Below are 19,853 nucleotides of genomic sequence, written 5' to 3' on the forward strand. Positions count from 1 at the left end.
GGATAGAAAATTTTTTCACAATGTACTCAAAAGCATGATCCATAAAACAAAAATCAATAAATTGGATTTCATCAAAATTAAAAACCTTTTCTCTGTGAAAGACCCCACTAAGAGGATTCAAAAAAAAACAACAAGCTACAGACCAGGAAAAAATATTTCAAAACTAAATATCCTACAAAGGACTCATATCTGGAATATACAAAGAATTCTCAATACTCAACAGCTAATCCAATTAGAAAATGGGCAAAAGACATGAAGATACATTTCACCAAATTGAATATCCACATGGCAAACAAGCATATGAAAATTTGCTCAACATCACAACCCATTAAGGAAATGCCAATTAAAGCCACAATGAAATATCACTGCACACCTCTGTCCTAATAATGACAGTATCAAAAGCTGGCAAAGATATGAAAAAACTTGATCTTTTATACATTACTGGTAGAAATATAAAATCATACAGCCATGTTGGAAAAGAATTTATTAGTTTCTTACAAAATCAAATATACATATAACACTCAGCATACGGCAATTATCTGAGAGAAAGGAAAATTTACGTTCACACAAAAATGTGAACACAAACGTTCACATATTAGATTCATTCATAATAGATAAAAACTAGAAACAATCAACATGTATGTCAATAAGTGGATGGTTTACAGAAATTTAAATATATCCACAAAATGGGATACTACTCAGCAATAAAAAATGACAAACTATTAATACATGCAGCAATTTAGATGAACCTCAAAGACTGTTCATTGAAAAAGGCCAATTTTGACAGATCACATATTGTACAAGTTCATATATACAATATCAGGAAATTATGAAGATGAGGGTGAGAGTGGTAGTTGTGACTATAAAGGGAAGCACAAGGAAGACCCCTGTGGTGACAGAATAGTTCTTGATTGTGTGGGGTATTAGATGGATCCACATACATGATAAAATGGCACAGAATTATACATGTACATTATGCCAATGTCAATTTCCTTGTATGATATTGTGTTATAACCACTGAAGGAAAACTGGGGTAAGAATATATGATATTTCTGTACTATCTTTACAATTTCTGTGAATACATAATTATTTACAAGTAAAAAGTTTAAAAAGTCACTGGTTATCTTGTTGTTATTATTCATTTCCTTTCATTATTGTTACTGAAAGTAATTTTGCTGTTTAGATGACCTGGAACAATAAAAAATGACCCATTCTAATTATCAAATATTCTAGGTATGCCACTAAATATTCTAAAAGAAATAATGTACTTATCTGCCAGAAGACATGTACAAGAATGTCCACAGCAGCTTTATTCATAAGGATGCAAAACTAGAAATACATGAAATGCCTGTAACCCGGAGAATGAATAAACTGTGGCATATGTATACAATGGGATACTAAAAGGAAGAAGGAGGGGAAGCAGAGGAAGAGGAATAATTTCATCTTGCTTTATACAAACATTAAAGCTTCAATTATATTTGCAGTAATGGGGCATAATTTAGTATCCTTGATCAAAATTTAATCCTGGCCTTTCACTTTTATAATGAATTTAAACTATATTTATATTGCAGTTCTGTTAGAAGTACTGCATTAAAAAACACTGAAAATGGTTTGCTTTCAAGTAAATTATTGGTAGTCTCCCTTATCCACCATTTCACTTTCCACAGTTTCTATTACCCATGGTCAGCTGTATTCTGAAAACATTAAATGGAAAACTCCAGAAGTAAAAAGTTAAAAAGTTTTCAATTGCAAATTGTTCTTAAGTGTGATGAAATTTTGTACCAACCAGCTCCATTCGGCTTGGGATCTCCAACAAATGACATCATCTGTTCCTGACGTTCAGTCATCAACATCGTCACAGATCAATGATCCAGGATCACCCAAAGCAGATGATCTGCAGTCAGGTCAATAGCCTAATGCTACATCACAATACGGGGCTTCCCAGGTGGCGCCAGTGGTAAAGAACCTGCTTAAGAGGCTTAAGAGACCTGAGTTTGAGCCCTGGGTCAGGAAGATCCCCTGGAGAAGGGTATGGCAACTCACTCCAGGATTCTTGCCTGGACAATCCTATGGATAGAGGAGCCTCGCAGGCTACGGGCCACAGGGTCACAGAGCCAGACAACTGAAGCGACTTAGCACACACACACACATGTGCACATCACAATACATCATTCATCTTACTTACCATATAGACATTATATTAATTTCACATCATCACAAGAAGAAGGGTGAATACAGTACAATAAGATATTTTGAGACACACAGAGAGAGAGGGAGACCACATTCACAAATTTTATTAGAGTATATTGTTATACACTCCATTTTATTATCCACAATTGTTACTAATCTCTGAAATGTAACTAATTTATAAATTAAACTTTGTCATAGGGGTGTATAGGAGAAAAACATAGTGTATACAGAATTCAGTTTCAGACATTTACTGGGGATCTTGAAATGTAAGCCCCATGGATAACATGGGCTACTGTTGCAGGATATAACTATTTCTTCTAAAATTCTAATTAATTCATCTAACTAGCAAGGTATACAAGATGAAGTTGTATACTCAGTTATATGAGATATCTTTATGAAATCTTTATAATTGTTACCAAATTAATAAGCATTTTAAGAGTCCAAACCACTTATGAAACTTCATTTTCCTTACTGTGTAATAAAGGAAAAAAAAAAAAAACATTTACTAGAAAGTGGGAAATATACTAATGGTCCGTTGAAATTCACTTCCTAGTTTCCCCTTTGACCCTTAAAGCATTTTCTCCTCCAGTAACCAGTAGGGAGTATCTAGATCCTAACAAAGACAGGCGGTGAGGCTATGCTTTACATGGGTTACAGACAAGTGTAGATCAGGTGCATCCACAGAAAGGGTATGAGGAAGTCTTAGAATCCCTAGCTGGACTGATTGGTGAAGGTATTTCTTTCCTGAAGTCAGTCAGTAAAGGCTGGAAGGGGTAAATACTTCTTCACATGCAAACATAGCCATACAAGTCTTCAAAGAATACAAAAATGAAGGAAAATATACACCAACAAAGGAATACAATCCTTTTCTAGTAACCAATCCTAAAGAAATAGAGATATACAAACTACCTGCTAAAGAATTCAAAACAATTGTTTTTAGGAAGGTCAGTGAGTTAGAATACTGATAGATGACTCAATAAAATCAGGAAAACAACATAGGAACAAAATGAGAAGTTCAATAAAGATAGAAATCATCAAAAAGAACCAAACAGAAATTCTGGAGCTGAAAAATACAATGCATGAAATAAAAATCCAAAAGATAGCATCAACTTCAGACACGAACAAACAAGAGGAAGAAAAAATCTGAGAATTCAAAGATAGAGGGGCCGAATGGATAAAAAACAAGATCCAACAATCTGCTGCTTATAACAGACCTGCTTCAGGTTTAAGGCTACATGGCTTTAAAGTCAAGGGATGGAGAAAGATACTCTTTGAAAGTAGAAACCAAAAGAGAGCGGAAGCAGTTACACTTAGACAAAATAGACCTTAACTCAAAAGATGTAGCAAGAGACAGGGTCAGTTCATCAAGAGGACATGACAATTATAAAGTCATCCCTTCCTACCTGTAGCAGATTCATTTGAGGATCTGCCACAGATAACAAAATCCACAGATGCTCAAGTTCTGTAGTCAGCCTTCCATATCCATGGTTCCACATCTGCAGATTTAACTAATCCCAGATCATATAGTACTACATTTACTGGGAAGAAAACACATTTAAGTGGACCTTCAGAGTCTGTGTTGTTCGAGGAGTCAGCAGTATATGCACTCAATATCAGAGCACATAAATATGCTAAACAAAGATTAACAGATATAAAGGGAAAAATAAACAGCAGTGCAGTAATAGTAGGAGACTTCAATATTCCATTTTAGCAGTGCATAGATCATAGAGACAGAAAATCAATAAGGAAACAACAGATTGAAGTATACTTTAGATCAAATGAATCTAACACACATACACAGAACATTCCATCTACTAGAATACATAATCTTCTCAAGTAAACATGGAGCATTCTCCAAGATAGATCACATGCCACATCACAAAAAAGTCTTAAATTTAAAAATATTGAAATAATGTATCTTTTTTTTTTTTTTTTACCACAATGGCATAAAACTAGCAATCAATAACAGAAAGAAAGCTGGAAAAATTAACAGATGTGTGGAAATTAGAAAAAACACACTCCTGAATAACCAATGGGTCAAAAAAGAAATCAAAGGGGAAATAAAAAAAAATCTTAAATGAAAATAGAAATACAACATATCCAAAATTATGAGATGCAGCAAAAGTCCCTTTAAGAAGGAAATTTATTACAATAAACACCTATATTAAGAGAAAAGAAAGATCTCAAAAATCTGACTTTAAACCTCAAGGCATTATAAAGAATAAATTAAGCCCAAAGTAATCAGAAGAAAGGAAATAACAAAGATCAGAATGGAAGTAAATGAAACAGAGACTACAAAAATGATAAACATATCAGTGAAACTAATAGCTGTTTTTTCAAAGAGGTAAAATTGACAATCTTTAGCTCAACTACCTAAGAAAAGAAGATTCAAATAAATAAAATTAGAAATAAAAAAGGAAACTTTACAACTGATACTGTAAAAATACAAGGGATCATGAGAGACTATTATGAACAATTATATGCAAACAAGTTAGATAATCTAAAAAAAAATGGATTGATTCCTAGATACATATAATCTACCAAGACTGAATCATGACAAAACAGAAAATCTGAAAAGACCAATAAAGAGTAAGGACACTGAATCAGTACTCAAAACTCCCAAAAAAGAAGCCCAGGACCAGATGGTTTCACTGGTGAGTTCTACCAAACATTTAAAGAATTAATACCAACCTTTCTCAAATCCTCCCAAAAAAATGAAGGAGAGAGAATACTTCCAATATCCCTGATGAACACAAATGTGAAAATCCTCAGTACAATACTAGCATATTAGAAGAATCACATACCATAATCAAGCACAATTTATCCTTGGGATGCAAGAATAGTTGAGTATATGCAAATCAGTAAATGTGCCACATCACATTAACAGAATGAAGGATAAACATTATATGATCATCTTAATAGCTACGAAAGAAATTTGACAAATTCATGATAAAAAAAAAACTCTTTCTCAACAAATTAAGTGTAGAAGGCATGTAGCCCAACAGAATAAAGGCTATACATAACTAGCACACAGCTAACACCATGTTCAAAAGTAAAAACTTGAAGGCTTTTTCTTAAAATCAGGCATAAGACAAGGGTGCCCACTCTTGCCACTTTTATTCAACATAGTACTGGAAAACCTAGCCAGAACAGTTAGGCAAGAAAAAGAAATAAATATATCTAAAATGAAGAAGTGGAAGTAAAACTGTCTGTTTGCAGATGACATGATCTTACTTTATATATATAGAAAACTCTAAAGATTCCATCAAAAAGTGTTAGAACTAATCAGCGAATTCAGTAAAGCTACAGGAATTGAAATTAATGAACAGAAATCAGTTGCATTTTTACACACTAAAAATTAACCACCTGAAAGAGAAATTAAGAGAACAATCCTATTTGCAATAGCTTCAAAAACAATAAAAATAAGAATGAATTTAAGCAAGGAGGTTAAAGATCTGTACACTGAAAATTATAAGCTACTGATGAAAGAAACTGAAGATTCAAATAAATGGAAAGATATCCTTTGTCCTTGGGTTGGAATATTGTTATTAATAAAATATCCTTACTACCCAAAGTGACCTACATTCAATGCAATCCCTATCAAAATTCCAATGGCATTTTCACAGAAATAGGAAAAATCCTAAACTTTCAATTGAATTACAAAAGATCTCAAATAGCCAAAGCAATCTTGATAAAGAGGAACAAAGCTGGAAGCAACACACATTTGATTTCAAACTATATTACAAAGCTATGATAATCAAAACAGTAATGATAGTGGCATAAAAACAGATGAATAGAGCAATACTCAGTTGGTAAAGAATCCTCCTGCAAAGAGGAGACCCCGGTTTGATTCCTGGGTCAGGAAGCTCTGCTGGAGAATGTATATGCTACCCACTCCAGTATTCTTGGGCTTCCCTTGTGGCTCTGCTGGTAAAGAATCCACCTGCAATGTGGGAGACCTGGGTTCAATCCCTGGGTTGGGAAGATTCCCTGGAGAAGGGAAAGGCTACTCAATCCAGTATTTTGGCCCTAGAGAATTCCATGGACTGTATAGTCCATGGGGTCGCAAAGAGTTGGACATGACTAAGCAACTTTCACTTTCAGAGCAGTGGAACAGAACAGGGGGCCCAGAAAGAATTCCATGTATCATATATATGGTCAACCAGTCCTTTAAAAGAGGCCAAGAACATACAAGGGAAAAAGGACAGTCTCTTCAATAAACAACCTTGGTAAAACTCAACGACCATAGACAAAAGAATAAAACTGGATCACCATTCACAAAAATTAACTCAAAATGGATGAAAAACTTAAACATTAAGACCTGAAACTGTAAAATATTTAGAAGAAAACATAAGGGAAAAGCTCCTTGACATTGGTCTTGACAATGATTTTTTGGATAAGACACTAAAAGCAAAGGCAACAAAATAAAAGATAAACCAAGTGGGACTATATCCAATTATTAATAAAAAGTTTCTTCACACCAATGGAAACAACAAAGTAAAAAGGCAACCTACAGAATGGGAGAGAATATTTTCAAATCATGTATCTATTAAAAGATTAATATCTAATATATGTAAGAAACTCATATAACTCAATAGCAAAAAACAAATAATCTGACTACAAAAATGAACAAAAGCCCTGAATAGGCATTTTTCCAAGAAGACATACAAATGGCCAACAAGTATGTGAAAAGGTACTCAACATCACAAATCACCATAAAAATGCCAATCAAAGCCACAATGAGATTATCACCTCATACCTGTTAGGATGGCTATTACAAAAAAAAGATAAAAGAGATGACAAACGTTGGCAAGGATGTAGAAAAAAGGACACCTTTGTACACTGTGGTGGAAACACAAATTGGTAGAGCCATTATGAAAAACAGTATGGAGAACCCTCAAAAATTGAAACCAGAACTACCATATGGAAACAAACTGTTTACTGAGGTATGAATGGATAAAGAAATTGTGGAATGGAATACTGTGCACCCAGTCATGTCCGACTCTTGGTGGCCCCATGGACTGTAGCCAACCAGGCTCCTCTGCCCATGGAATTTTCCAGGCAAGAATACTGGAGTGGGTTGACATTTCCTACTCCAGGAATGGAATATTACTCAACATAAAAAAGAAAATTCTGCTCTTTGAGACAACACGGATGAACCTGCAGGATATAATACGAAGTGAAATAGGCCGGACAGAGAAAGACAAAAACTGTATGATCTCACTAAATGTGGAATCTAAGGGGGCAAAAGGTTTGACATATAGAAACAGAGAGTAGAATGTCAGTTCTCAGGGGCTAGGGGATCGGAGAAAAGGGAAGATTTGCTCAAAGGATATAAATTTTCAGTTATAAGATGAATTAATAAGTTTCGGGGATCTAGTATAGAGTATGCTTATTTGACTTATATGCAGAGTACATCATGAGAAACGCTGGGCTGGATGAATCACAGGCTGGAATCAGGACTGCTGGGATAAATATCAATAACCTCAGATATGCAAATGACACCACCCTTATGGCAAAAAGTGAAGAAGAGCCTCTTGATGAAAGTGAAAGAGGAGGGTGAAAAAGTTGGCTTAAAGCTCAACCTTCAGAAAACTAAGACCATGGCATCTAGCATTTGCAATCACCTCATGGCAAATAGATGGGGAAACAGTGGAAACAGTGGCTGACTATTTTGGGGGGCTCCCAAATCACTGCATATGGTGAGTGTAGCCATGAAATTGAAAGATGCTTACTCCTTGGAAGGAAAGTTATGACCAACATAGACAGCATATTAAAAAGCAGAGACATTACTTTGTCAACAAAGGTCCATCCAGTCAAGGCTATGGTTTTTCCAGGGGTCATGTATGGATGTGAGAGTTGGACTATAAAGAAAGCTGAGCACCAAAGAATTCATGCTTTTGAACTATGGTATTGGAGAAGGCTCTTGAGAGTCCCTTGGACTGCAAGGAGATCCAATCAGTCCATCCTAAAGGAGATCAGTCCTGAGTGTTTATTGGAAGGACTGATGTCGAAGCTGAAACTCCAACACTTTGGCCACCTGATGCGAAGAACTGACTCATTGGAAAGGACCCTGATGCTGGGAAAGATTGAGGGCAGGAGGAGAAGGGGATGACAGAGGATGAGATGGTTGGATGGCATCACCAACTCAATGAACATGAGTTTGGGTAGGCTCTAGGAGTTGATGATAGACAGGGAGGCCTGGCGTGCTGCAGTTCATGCGGTTGCAAAGAGTAGGACATGACTGAGCGACTGGACTGAACTGAACTGAATGTAGAGTATGGGGACTACAGGTAATAATACTGTATTGTATACTTGAAATACGCTGAGAATAAATCTTATGCATTATCACCAGAAAGCAAACAGACAAAACTTCTTAGTGCAATGATGTATGTATTAATTACCAAGACTTAAATGTACAACTGCTGTGCCCTGTTAGGGCTACACTTTACTGTGAATCAGTCTTCCTAAATAATTTTTAATATACCAACTTCAGATTCTATGTGTATGTTTTTCTGACATCATTACCTGAATTGCTGGTCTAGCTTTTCAGCCACAAAATCCTGTCTCTCTTTTTCTTTCTTCTCTCTTAATAATCTTATTTTATCTCTCATTCTATCTTTTTTCTCCTCAATTGTTTCTTCTTTCAATTGCATTTCAGTAAAATACTCAGTTTCTTCTGATGCTAAAAGTTCACGTAACCTAGGTTCACAAAACAAAATGACAACAAGCAAAAGAATTAAAACTGTCATGCTATATGCACAATTTCACTAATTGATTTTTATTTTGTTAAATTCAATTCCAGAAGTATATGTTCAGTCATAAATTTTGTAACAAGGAAAGGTCATTACAGTATTCCATAAAATGAGTTGTCACCTAAAGCAATAGAGACTAATCTACACCACATTTTATTTGATCACGTACAGATGAGATATGTGATCTATATGTCAACAAAAAAAGCAAAATGAGCAAGCTTTTCATTATAATGACAAAATATGATACAATATGTTCTTTTGATTTATATCAACAGGTTATCACAAGTGAAAATAAAAATAAGCTATTGGTTTGGTAGGAATAAGAATAGCTCAGCCATGATCCTTACTATAAAAATTCACTTGATTTTTGATTGGTCACTCTCAGACTCTAGTTTCAGGAATGTCTCAGAGTCTGGATTAGCCAGTTTTTAAGCCTTACTTATTTCGTCTTTCTTCAGTGTTGATGATAAACCCTTGCATGGCATCCTTGACTCTTGCTTTCACAAGACTGTCCACAAACTTGCAGTCATTGTGCTGGTCCCACTCAGTTTTTAAGCGATCTCGCTCAAATGACTTAATGGAGGCCAAAATAGCATGATGTTTCTGATGACTTTGTTGGATTCTTTCCAGATGATGCTCAGCTCCTTGGACTTTGGGAGGCTTGGCTCTCTGGAACAACAAGAAAAAGCAAGTATCACTTATGACAGACCCAAAATCAACTGCATATTTTCAGTTAATCCACCAATACTCATATTAAACAAAACTTGGTATATAAAACTAATATATCCTGCTATAACTGTAAACAACTTAAGTGTCTAAGATGTAACTTGTTTGATTCTTTGAAACCTGTACCTAAGATGTCATCAAATCAGTCTCAAATATTTCTCAAATGTCATTTGAATAAAAGTTCATGGAATTATAAAGTTAAAATTTTGAATGGGACTCCAGGGATTAGCTAATCAAATCAGAGACTTAAGTTATTTGCCCAAAGTGCTCTAAGTAGTTAGGGCAGAAATGAGTAGAACAAGAATTAAAGTTCTTCTAATTCCTGACCTTAATCTTGCCACCTACTATCCCACCTTGCTTTTCAGGGCTCTGACAACATAGTTACCACCATCAAAATTCTTTCAATTAAAATAAACTACTCACTAAGTATATAGGATATACATAACAAGTTGTGACAGTGAGATATCCTTTAAGAAGGAAGCAAGGAAGACAGAAAGGGAGGAAGGGAAAGAAAGAAAAGAAAAAAAAAGCTAATGGCAGAATTTGATTCCTATTTCTACTGTCCCCAGAAGTTTAATGCAAGAGCTGTGCTCCTGACATTCTGGGATAACTTGAATTTCTGTAAACATGTTCATTTTTTACAAACCTTCACCAAAAAGTTGGAAATGCATACACCATTGTGAATAAACATTGGCACATTTGCTAAAATCATACGGACTATATCTTTTTTATTTCTTCATTGCTAGCATGAAGCCTGCCTACCAGCATCAAGTTCTCAGTATGAATGAAGAGGAACGATGAATGAATGAAACTGTTCATGGGTGGGCTTGATGTGACTCCTGCCCCTCCTGGGGGCACCATGAAACCCGTGGTTTTGAGTTTTGTATTTTCAGCCAGGTTTATCAAGTCACCCTTAGGTGAGCAGTCAGACTCTGGTGTGCCGATGCTCCGTAACAAAGGCTTCAACTCGTGGCAGAGAGTCAGTCTGATCATTTACACTGAGAGCATCACTGTCTGGATTACCAAAAGGCTGGCATTGAAACTTGGTATAGGAGTCTCTAAGGAAAGGAAATCAACATTTGAAGACAGCCTCATGACAAGATTCAAGGTTCGGGCTATACATATGGGTGCCTAGAATAGTTGAACAAGATAATATAAAGCTGAGGTAGGTTGGAGACAGAAGGTGATGGCGAAGGTTACATCATGGGAAGTAGCTAGTTCATACTGAAATTACTTAGAGCCTAGATTTAGTTAACAAACTACTGTTCTCTAATATGTATGGCATTCTATGAACGCAGATTCAGTGATAACAAAGCAGAGCTGGGTCAAGGCTGCACCCTGAGCAGGACACACTCAGGGTCCGAGTAGACAGATGGGCTGAGAGCAGGAACCAAGTGCCAAGGCCATCAGGAATCAACTGTCTTCAGTCATCAGGGCAAGAGGCAGGCTCTGAGGCACATTTTGACTAAAGAGGAAATAGCAGTGGAGGGCAGTGAGAAACAGACTGAACAGTAGCAGGGAATTAGGAAGCCCTTTAAGGCTGTGGCATCCTGGGTAGGAAGGACTTTGTGGTCAGGGAGCACCCCATCTCTGGATGAATAAAGTATGATCTGGAGTTTCCTAACAAGATGGTGCCAATCCATGCAGTCTCAGCATTATGTGCTCAAAGCCTGTACTGTTTAACAGAAAAATAATATAAACCAGATCTGCAATTTAACATTGATGCAGCTGTATTCTAAAAAATAAAGAGAAACAGGGGGAATTAATTTTAATATATTTTTATTTAACCAATATATCCAAAATATTATTATCTTAATACGTGACTCTAGGCATATTACAAGTGCTCAAATTTGTGGCTAGTGGCCACCATACTGGACATTGCAATTCTTAAACCATGCTAAAATCAGAATAAAGGGTTTCATAACTACCCTGTACTTTCAAGGTCACTGAAAGCTTTTGTTACTGTAACATCTCAAGTTAGTTTCTACTATTACAGTTTAATGTCTTAAAGAAGAACATCTTACAAGCCTAGGTTTGAGTCTGGCCTCTACTGATAACTGTGTGATCTTGAGCAAGTTACTTAACCTCTTTAAGTCTCAGTTTTCTCACCTGTCAAAAAGAGCAAAACAAATAGCTTCCTTAAAAAAATTATTTCAAGAAGTAAATAACTAGGTCCCTAGGAGGCACTCACCAAACAGCTGCTCCTTTTGCTGCTTCATCACTTCAGACATTACATCTTTCACCACCTTCTCGTGAAGAAACTGTTTAGCATTCAAGTCTCACCTCTGGTGGTTTTAACTCTTCTCCCATCATAAGTCTACAACCTCTAATATCCACACTTCTTATCACACTCTGATATCTGAGATACACCAGCTCTGACCTTTTCCCTTTCCTCTTTCTTCTTCTATAAACATAAAATATTCAATAGGCCTGCTTCTCTGGTTTGGTGGTAATTTGGTGGAATGGGAATCCTTATTGGTTTCCAACACAAGGAATGTCACCTGACCAGTAGCCCAGCTGAGCTCAGGGTTCAGATACAGAACCCAAAGTACATCCATTACTGTCCCTCATAAAGAAAATAATAATCACCTCGAACCCTACAGACTGTAAAAGATTCCAGTCTACTCATTTCCAAACCCAGATCCTACAGTCCCTGGACCTAAAGAAGAGGGAGCAGGTCTATAAATTAACTGACAACTGCTATGTGCATTACAGGGCACAATAAAACTGTATCTTTCATGCTCTCTGCTCTTTCTTCCACAGCGTGCCAACACAGACAATACAGCACCGTTATCAGCTGTGCTGGCACACTGCGTTAATCTTTAATGGTTTTGTGCGTGAGCGAGTTGTTTCTGCAATTAGATAGCAACTTGAAGACAAGGATCAAACTTTCAGAGAAAGCGAAATCTCCCAGGGTCAATGTATTCACCCCTGTATCTTCCACAGATCTGTGCACACAGCAGGGACTCAAGTGATACCTCTATCGTTGCTTAACTACACACGGAGGTTTTCTAGCCTGTGGAAACTAGTGTGGAGAAGCAAAGGAATGCAGGTGTGTGGACCAGCTGTCCGAGGTTCTGAGCGGCGCTCATCAAATTCTGCAGCACACAGTGTTCCCCTGGCCTCCTACCAGCACCACTGCCTTAAAGGCAACCAACCTCCTATTCCCAGGCCTGCAGGTATGTTTCTGTTATAGTTGAGTCAGCAAAGGAAGGGCCCTAAAACCACTCAAAACCCCCAGCACTCTTCAACAGACGGTTTTCCTAAGCGTACAGAACTAGTCCCGCCCGTACAGCTGAATCACTGCCAGTCCAGACCCCAGATTTCCTGCCACCTGACCCAGCGCCCTTTCCTTGACACACACACTCCGCATTTCAAGGGCACGACCTCTTTTAAAACTCTTGCAAGATCTTCAACCTTCAAGATCTCCAGTGGTGATTCTCCAAATACATAAACTAAATACAACCGACGCGGGGAGGAAAAGGGTAGGGAGGGACGAAGTACGAGAGCTAGGCAAGAGACCTTTTTCTTCCCTCGTTCAAAATTCAAACTACTGCTTCAGGCATCTGCTTCCCTTGAGAGAACCCCTGCTGGGTGCCAAGGTTGGGTTGGGTCCTGAGATGGGGGAAGATACAGAAAACGGTAGGATCCCAAACACATATCCCGTGCTTACCACGATCACCACTTTGGGAGTGGGCCCCTTAACCTCTCTCTGTACGATGCCAAACCGCTGGCTGTACATTTTGGAGCTCCCTCGGGTCGGGGGCGGTGTCCGCCGCGGTTCCCCAACCTCAGGTACCAGCGGGACGAGCTCGTGAGATGCACAGGTCTGGTTGCCAGTGTTGCGCCTCGGGGGTCTAGGGACAGGTGAATGGGGCGGAAGTTGGTTCCGTTACCATGGTGACCACAGAAGCGGGCACTCGCAACTTCCTCTTGGAGTGGAAGAGTGAGTCTGCGCAGCCCTCACCCCGCCCTTGGCCATGTCTCCCGCCGACTTCACTCCCTTACTGCTAGCAGAAAAAAGCCTCCTTAACCCGAAGTGAAGTCGAAGATTTAATTACATTCCAATTGATTTTGCTATTTATATCCTGTAATGTCTAGAAGCATGAGAAAAGTTAGCGGACACTTTGTAGAATGGTCAAATTTTGAGACCATCTCTAAGTTAACCTTCAGGGCAAATCATCACATGACAACCTTATTCGCTTAGTTCTTTACAGGAATTTAAAGGTATTTTCACACATAAAGCCTTTCAGTCTCACAAATACTTGACTGATGGAACAGCGGGTATTATCCTCATCTTACTGCTAAAACAAGCTGAGAGTGCCTAATTGGTTTGTCAGCTAACCCAACCAGTAGTGACAAATTTGTTAATAAAACCAGGAAACCAGGGCTTACACTCGAGGAACACTAGGATGGGGGGGCAGCGGCACGATCTGACTGGGCACAATAAAGACCAGGGCCAGGACGTGGATCAGAATTTCGGTGATCAGGCTCTGGCATTCTGGATCCCAGGCAGAAAAAAAAACAACACAAGTGAGGAAACCTAAAAGGGGCCCTCAGCACAGGTGGAGACTACAGGTGAACTTCCGCTCAAGAGCAAACTGGTGAGTGAGTGAAAGTCGAAATCTTGCCCGACTCTTTGCGACCCCATGAACTATACAGTTCATGGAATTCTCCAGGCCAGAATACTAAAGTGGGTAGCCTTTCCCTTCTCCAGGGGATCTTCCCAACCCACGGATCGAACCCAGGTTTTCCGCACTGCAGGCGGAATCTTTACCACCTGAGCCACAAAAAGTGGAAGGTAATACCTAAAAGTCAAATAAGAATGGCACTTTGGTACTTTCTGCAATGGGGATGAACACGGAACTTTAACAGAAAAAAAAATTAGAACCTAGTAGGTCACTGACGTGTAATAACAAAAGCACAACTAGTACTGCGTATCCCAATTTAAGACCGCAATTTACTATAAACCAGCATTCCCTAATCATTTGTAATCCGCCCACTTCGGATTTTGCATGCGGCATGTTTCCAGGTTTGAACTCCATTTCCTGAATTGTTCGTTCAGCCTTTCAGCCACAAAATAACGTCTCCTCTTTTGAAATTTCTTTTTAATAATTCTCATTTTGTCTTTTATCTCCTATAATGCTTCTTCTTTCAACTGAAGTTCGGTAAAATACTCATTTTCATTTACTGCTAAGAGTTTACGTAGCCTGAAACAAAAGAAAGAAAAGAAATTAGACGATCGTCTCCGCTCCCTGGACGGGGTCCTGAGGGCTAGTTGCTGGATCCTCGATTCCCACGGGTGCCTGGCCCGCTGGCTGATCTGGTCTGGTGACACCACACCCTCAGAAGGGCGGTGACGCCCTCGGCCTAGGGGCGCGGCTTGGTAAAAGCCGAATTCTCGGGCGCCCGTTGGGAACCTCCGAGGTCCACAGCCTGGAGGGTGCCATCAACGTGAATTTTCGGCGACACGGGAAGCGGAATCTCGGCGACACTCGGCGGCCCTGGAACGTCCCGGCGTCGGTCCTGAGCTCCTTGCGCTGCGCCCTCACCCCGGGCGTGTCCCGTAATTTAATCCCGCTTCGGTTTCGCCCGCGGAGCCACTGTGAAGAGGGGAGTCGGCCTCCCTCTGCGCTGATTCTGGACCGCCTCGGCCCAGGGGAGGCCACGCCCCAGGGATACGGGGTTGAGGGGCAGGGTCTCTCCAGCCCTGGCCGGAGGACCAGGGTCCAGGCGCCAGCGCCCCCTGGTGGGCGTATTCGGAGGGTAGCGGGACCGGCCCTGGCACGACGACCGTCTCAAATCCCAGGGGGCTCTAGAAGTGATTCACCCAAGATCCTTGAATAGAACCTGACCTCGATCTTGCCACCCACTTTCTACACTAGTTTCTCAGAGGCAGTCTATCAGCACTTAAGCACCATTAAGATACTCCCACCCGAGACACTAAGTATATATAAATCAGTAAACGGGACAATAAAAATCATTTAAAAATAATTTTAAAATAGAACAGCATAAACTATTATTTCCAATGCCTATTGTGCCCCAACAAGGTCACGCAAGGGCTGTCCTCCCAACAGTTTCCTGAATTCTGTATTTTCACCATTAAATTCCACGATAAAGTTGGAAATTCATCATTTGTAAATACATATTGATGTATTTAATAAAACTGCATGGACTATATCTTTCTCATTCCTGAATCTCAGTATTCTAAGTACAGTGTCTACCCTGGGTCAGGCTCTCGATACCTGAATGAATGACACAAAAATAGCCGAGACCAGCAAGTTTTTTCTGGATGGGCTTGACAGAATTTCTGTACTTGCTGGGGTCACCATGAAATCCATGGTCTTCAGCTTGCATTTTCAGCAACGCAGCTTTACCAAGTTATCCTCAGGTGAGTTCTGAGACCCTTAGGAGCTGATTCATGGCAGGGTGGCTTTATAACGTGTCACCTTGACTAGGCTACGTTTCCCAGTATCCCCTTCCCTGCATGCTTCCAGTTAGGACGGGCCACGAGAGACTGTGCGTGGGAACTGGAGGGCAGACGCGAAGCAGCAGCGCACTCGGAAGGTTGCTGCAGGAGCACCAGGCACCGTTGCAGTTCACACATGTCATTTATCTGCTGGCTCACCTCGTTGGTATGGGGCAACAGTCAGGCCTGCAGCCAGGCCTGCAGCTGCTCCACCTTCCCCAGGATCTTCCTTCAGCTTTTCTAACTCCTGGACCAGATGCATATTTAACTCTGTGATGAAGGGCACCAGCTTCTTCTGCAGGACACCCACGTCATTGAAGTTGGAGGTGGTGAGAGGCTGACATGGCTTTCAGGCCATCCTTGCGGTTTCCAGCTCGTGCTCTTGGGCGCCAGTGTGTCCTCCGTCTCCCACATTTTACATCCATCTTCCCTTCCCGATTGCCTGCCCTGCAGACTTCAAGCTCCAGCATTAGATGCAAAGACAACAGCCTTATACAGACTGTTCAACCAGCTCCCACAATTGCATAAGATCAAATCACCTACAATAAATCCCTTAAGATAATATACATATTTATATATACATATACACACATACATAAAATCTTTATATTAGTAGTGCTGCTTTTCTGATTGTATCTTGACACACACAGTAACCAGACTTTATCTCATGAGTCAGAATGCTATTCTCAAATTTCATTTAGGGCATCACTGTCAAAATACCACCAGAATATGAGGATTGGGTGGTTGGATCCTGGGAGGGAGCAAATCAGTATGAGAAAATTATCCAGTCTTGACTCTGGCTGAAATAAGTAGGGTGAGGCAAAGAAAGGAGCAGAGAAGGGGGCAGAGGGCTGTAAATGAGTTAAAAGTAGAGAAATGCTTACTCTACCTCTGAATTCTCTAAAGCTGCAAGGCTGGGACTACAGTAAGCAAAGGAGGCACATAGGCTACAAATTTAGGAGGCCAGCACTCAGTCCCAGCCCAGTAAAGCTAAGTAATGAATCACACATGTAATCTTTTTGGCACTTTATGAAGAATTGGAAAGTGAGGCAGGGCTGAGCCAAGACTGGCCCTTAGGCGGGACTTGAAGCAGGAGCTCCGACTCCTAGAAGACAGGGGCTGAGAGTAGAAACCAAGTACAAAGGTCATCAAGGGACAGGGCAGGTGAGGTGTGAGGAAACATGAGCCAGGCCAGGAGCGTTCATTCTGAAGACTGCTTTGGCTGAGGGTAGGGAGTGACGGTAAGTATCAGCTGTGGGGAAAGATGCCCTTTTGGGTTTGAGGAATCCTATGTGGCACCCAAGGCCTGGGAATAACCCAGTCTCAGGAGGCATGCGTGCTCTGACAAGGTGGCACGATCCACACTGTCTTGGTGTTTCCTATGCCACCCCAGGGGCAGCAGTTTCTAAGGGGTTTGTTGTTATGCTTAGAATTCACTTTTGTCAGGTCGCTGGAAACTTGTTAATATGACACTATCACACACTACTGGATATAGGTTACAGTTAACAGTTTAGTGGCTTAACTTAAAAACAAGGCTTTTACAACCTGGGCTTGATCTTGATCCTAGGCTCTATTGATACTAGCTGTTCAACACTGGACAAGTTATTTAGTTTCTCTGAATCTCATTTTCCCTTCTGCAAAAATGGGCACAATCAATGCCATTCTAAAACGATGTTTTTGAGGATTAAACCAGGTCCATGGGAGGAACTCAACGAACAGCAGTTCCTTTCCTCATTTATTCACATTACATTCCCAATACATTCTGAACTGCTGTCTCCCTGAGGAAATGTTTAGAGACACTACCAGGCCTCATCCAAATCCATTTAGAATTATTTATGATGATGGCTTGTTTAGGCCGAAGGTGGCTTTAATCACGTCGGCTCTCCCATCCCAGCTCCCCCATCTTTAATATCCACACTTCTTATGACACTCAGGCTCCTGGGGTTTGCACTGGTTGGAGGAGATGCACCAACTTTCTACTCTTTGTCTTCCTTTTCTGCTTATTTCCTCTATAAGCTCAGAGTACTGAACAGGCCTGCTCCTCTGGTTTGGTGGTAGGTTTTCCCAGTTCCTACTGACTCCCACACAAGCCCTGGCAATCCATCTATCGTCCAGCCTCTGAGCAGATCAGTGTTGTCTCTGATAAAGTCGGTCTGTAAGTATCACCTTGAGTCCTACAGTCTGCAGAAGCCTCCAGTCTACTGCTTTCTACCTCCAGGTTTTTTAAGGTCCTTGGACCTAGAGAAGAGGGAGCAGGTCTGTATGTTGAATTAGGTTCCCTATGTGCAAAATGAAGCATCACAAAACCATTTCCTACTCTTCCATTTCCCTCTAATTATCCCTTCCCTCTCTTCTACAATCTTCCATTGCAGACAACATAGCACATCATTACTGTTCTGTTAATATGTAATGACTTCATGCATAGGGGAAATGGCTTCACTACTTGGATTATAAGCTCCCTGAAGGCAGGAATCCTGTGTCTCCTGAAAGTTAAGCCTCCCAGGGTCACTGATTCACCGCTGTGTGCCCAGCAGGGTCTCAATCAGTACTTCAGTACTTGCCCAAGTACAGGTGGAGCAGTTTCTGGCCTGCAGACATTAGTCCACAGGAACAAAGGAATACAGGGGTTCAGGTCAACAGTTTACGCTGCCTGTCTGGGCTCCGTCAGGGTTCTCATCAGTCCTGCAGGAGGCAGCATTCCCCTGATCTCCTCCCACCAGCCCAGTCCTACAGTCCTCCCACCTCCCTATCCTTCCTTCCACTGCCACACCTGTAGGGACAGTTCTGTGCAGCAGCTGAAACAGTTAATGACCTCAACAGGCTCCAGAAAATCTCAAGAAACACAGCCTGATTCCTTCCACTGAGGATACTCAAGTTGTGTGTGGGCCCCAATCACAAAGCCATCTCAGAACCAGATCTCCTGACCACCCCCCACTGACCAGCCCACCCATTCATCTCTTGGAAACTCCACAGGCCTTCAAGACCCCAAATGATGATTCTCTGAATAAGAAATTGTAAGTCTGACCCCTGTGGATTTTCTTAAGGATACGGGGGAAAAGCTTTCCTTATCTTCCCTTTCTTTCCAATCTCAACAAAGGGTACCAACTCTTCTCCTGCCATCAGCTCCTGTAACCCTCCTCAAGGAGAGCCCTGGTCCAGACCTCAGGAGAAATCTCTAAGGTCCTGCACACACTCCATCACTGACGGTGACAAGAGCAGTCCCATGGGGCCTTTACCTCCCACTACCCCATGTCAAAACGCTGACTGCGCTCATGACTCAGGGCCCACATCTGGCCAGAACCCCCCGTTCCATCCCGACCCCTCACAGTGTGGGGCACACCTTGGCAACCAGACTGCTGTGTCCCGGAGGCGGGATCCACCCAGGCTGAAAATCTCCGTGATCTGGGGAAGAATTAACATCAGGGTCACCATGACTGGTGGGCCTCAAACAGGGTCAGGACAGGGTGGGGTGTCCCCCAGCACTGACCACGGGCGTGCCAGCCCCTCCTGCCTCCTCCTCTGGGGCCAAGTCAGAGGTGGAGTCATCCTTGTTGTCCTCCTTGTCCTCCTCAGGGTCAGGTGGCTCTTGCTTCACTGATGGCAGGCCTGGGTCTACTGCCTGGGAGAGGCGGGAAATGGGCAGTTGTCAGAAGGGCAGGGCTGGCCTGAGGAAAGTGTCCCTACCAGCCAACCTGTCCCTGTGCTGACACTCC

At 41.0% G+C, this 19,853-nt stretch overlaps 1 protein-coding gene across 50 annotated transcripts in view; it reads right to left on the reverse strand.

Annotated features, from left to right (window-relative positions):
• The window catches only part of MBD1 (methyl-CpG binding domain protein 1), a 54,441-nt gene that overhangs the window by 22,601 nt on the left and 11,987 nt on the right, over positions 1-19,853 (reverse strand). For 16 of the 50 annotated variants that reach the window (XM_065932702.1, XM_065932701.1, XM_065932687.1 and 13 more), the window contains 5 exons: positions 19,628-19,759; positions 19,481-19,542; positions 13,345-13,528; positions 9,385-9,614; positions 8,719-8,892 (listed from right to left, as the gene is read on the reverse strand). In XM_065932702.1, coding sequence (XP_065788774.1) covers positions 8,719-8,892; positions 9,385-9,614; positions 13,345-13,528; positions 19,481-19,542; positions 19,628-19,759 — 782 coding nt within the window. The other 34 variants (XM_065932729.1, XM_065932725.1, XM_065932728.1 and 31 more) reach the window with 5 other exon arrangements.

The sequence above is a fragment of the Muntiacus reevesi genome, chromosome 4, assembly GCF_963930625.1.
Source record: "Muntiacus reevesi chromosome 4, mMunRee1.1, whole genome shotgun sequence".
Lineage (NCBI taxonomy): Eukaryota > Metazoa > Chordata > Mammalia > Artiodactyla > Cervidae > Muntiacus > Muntiacus reevesi.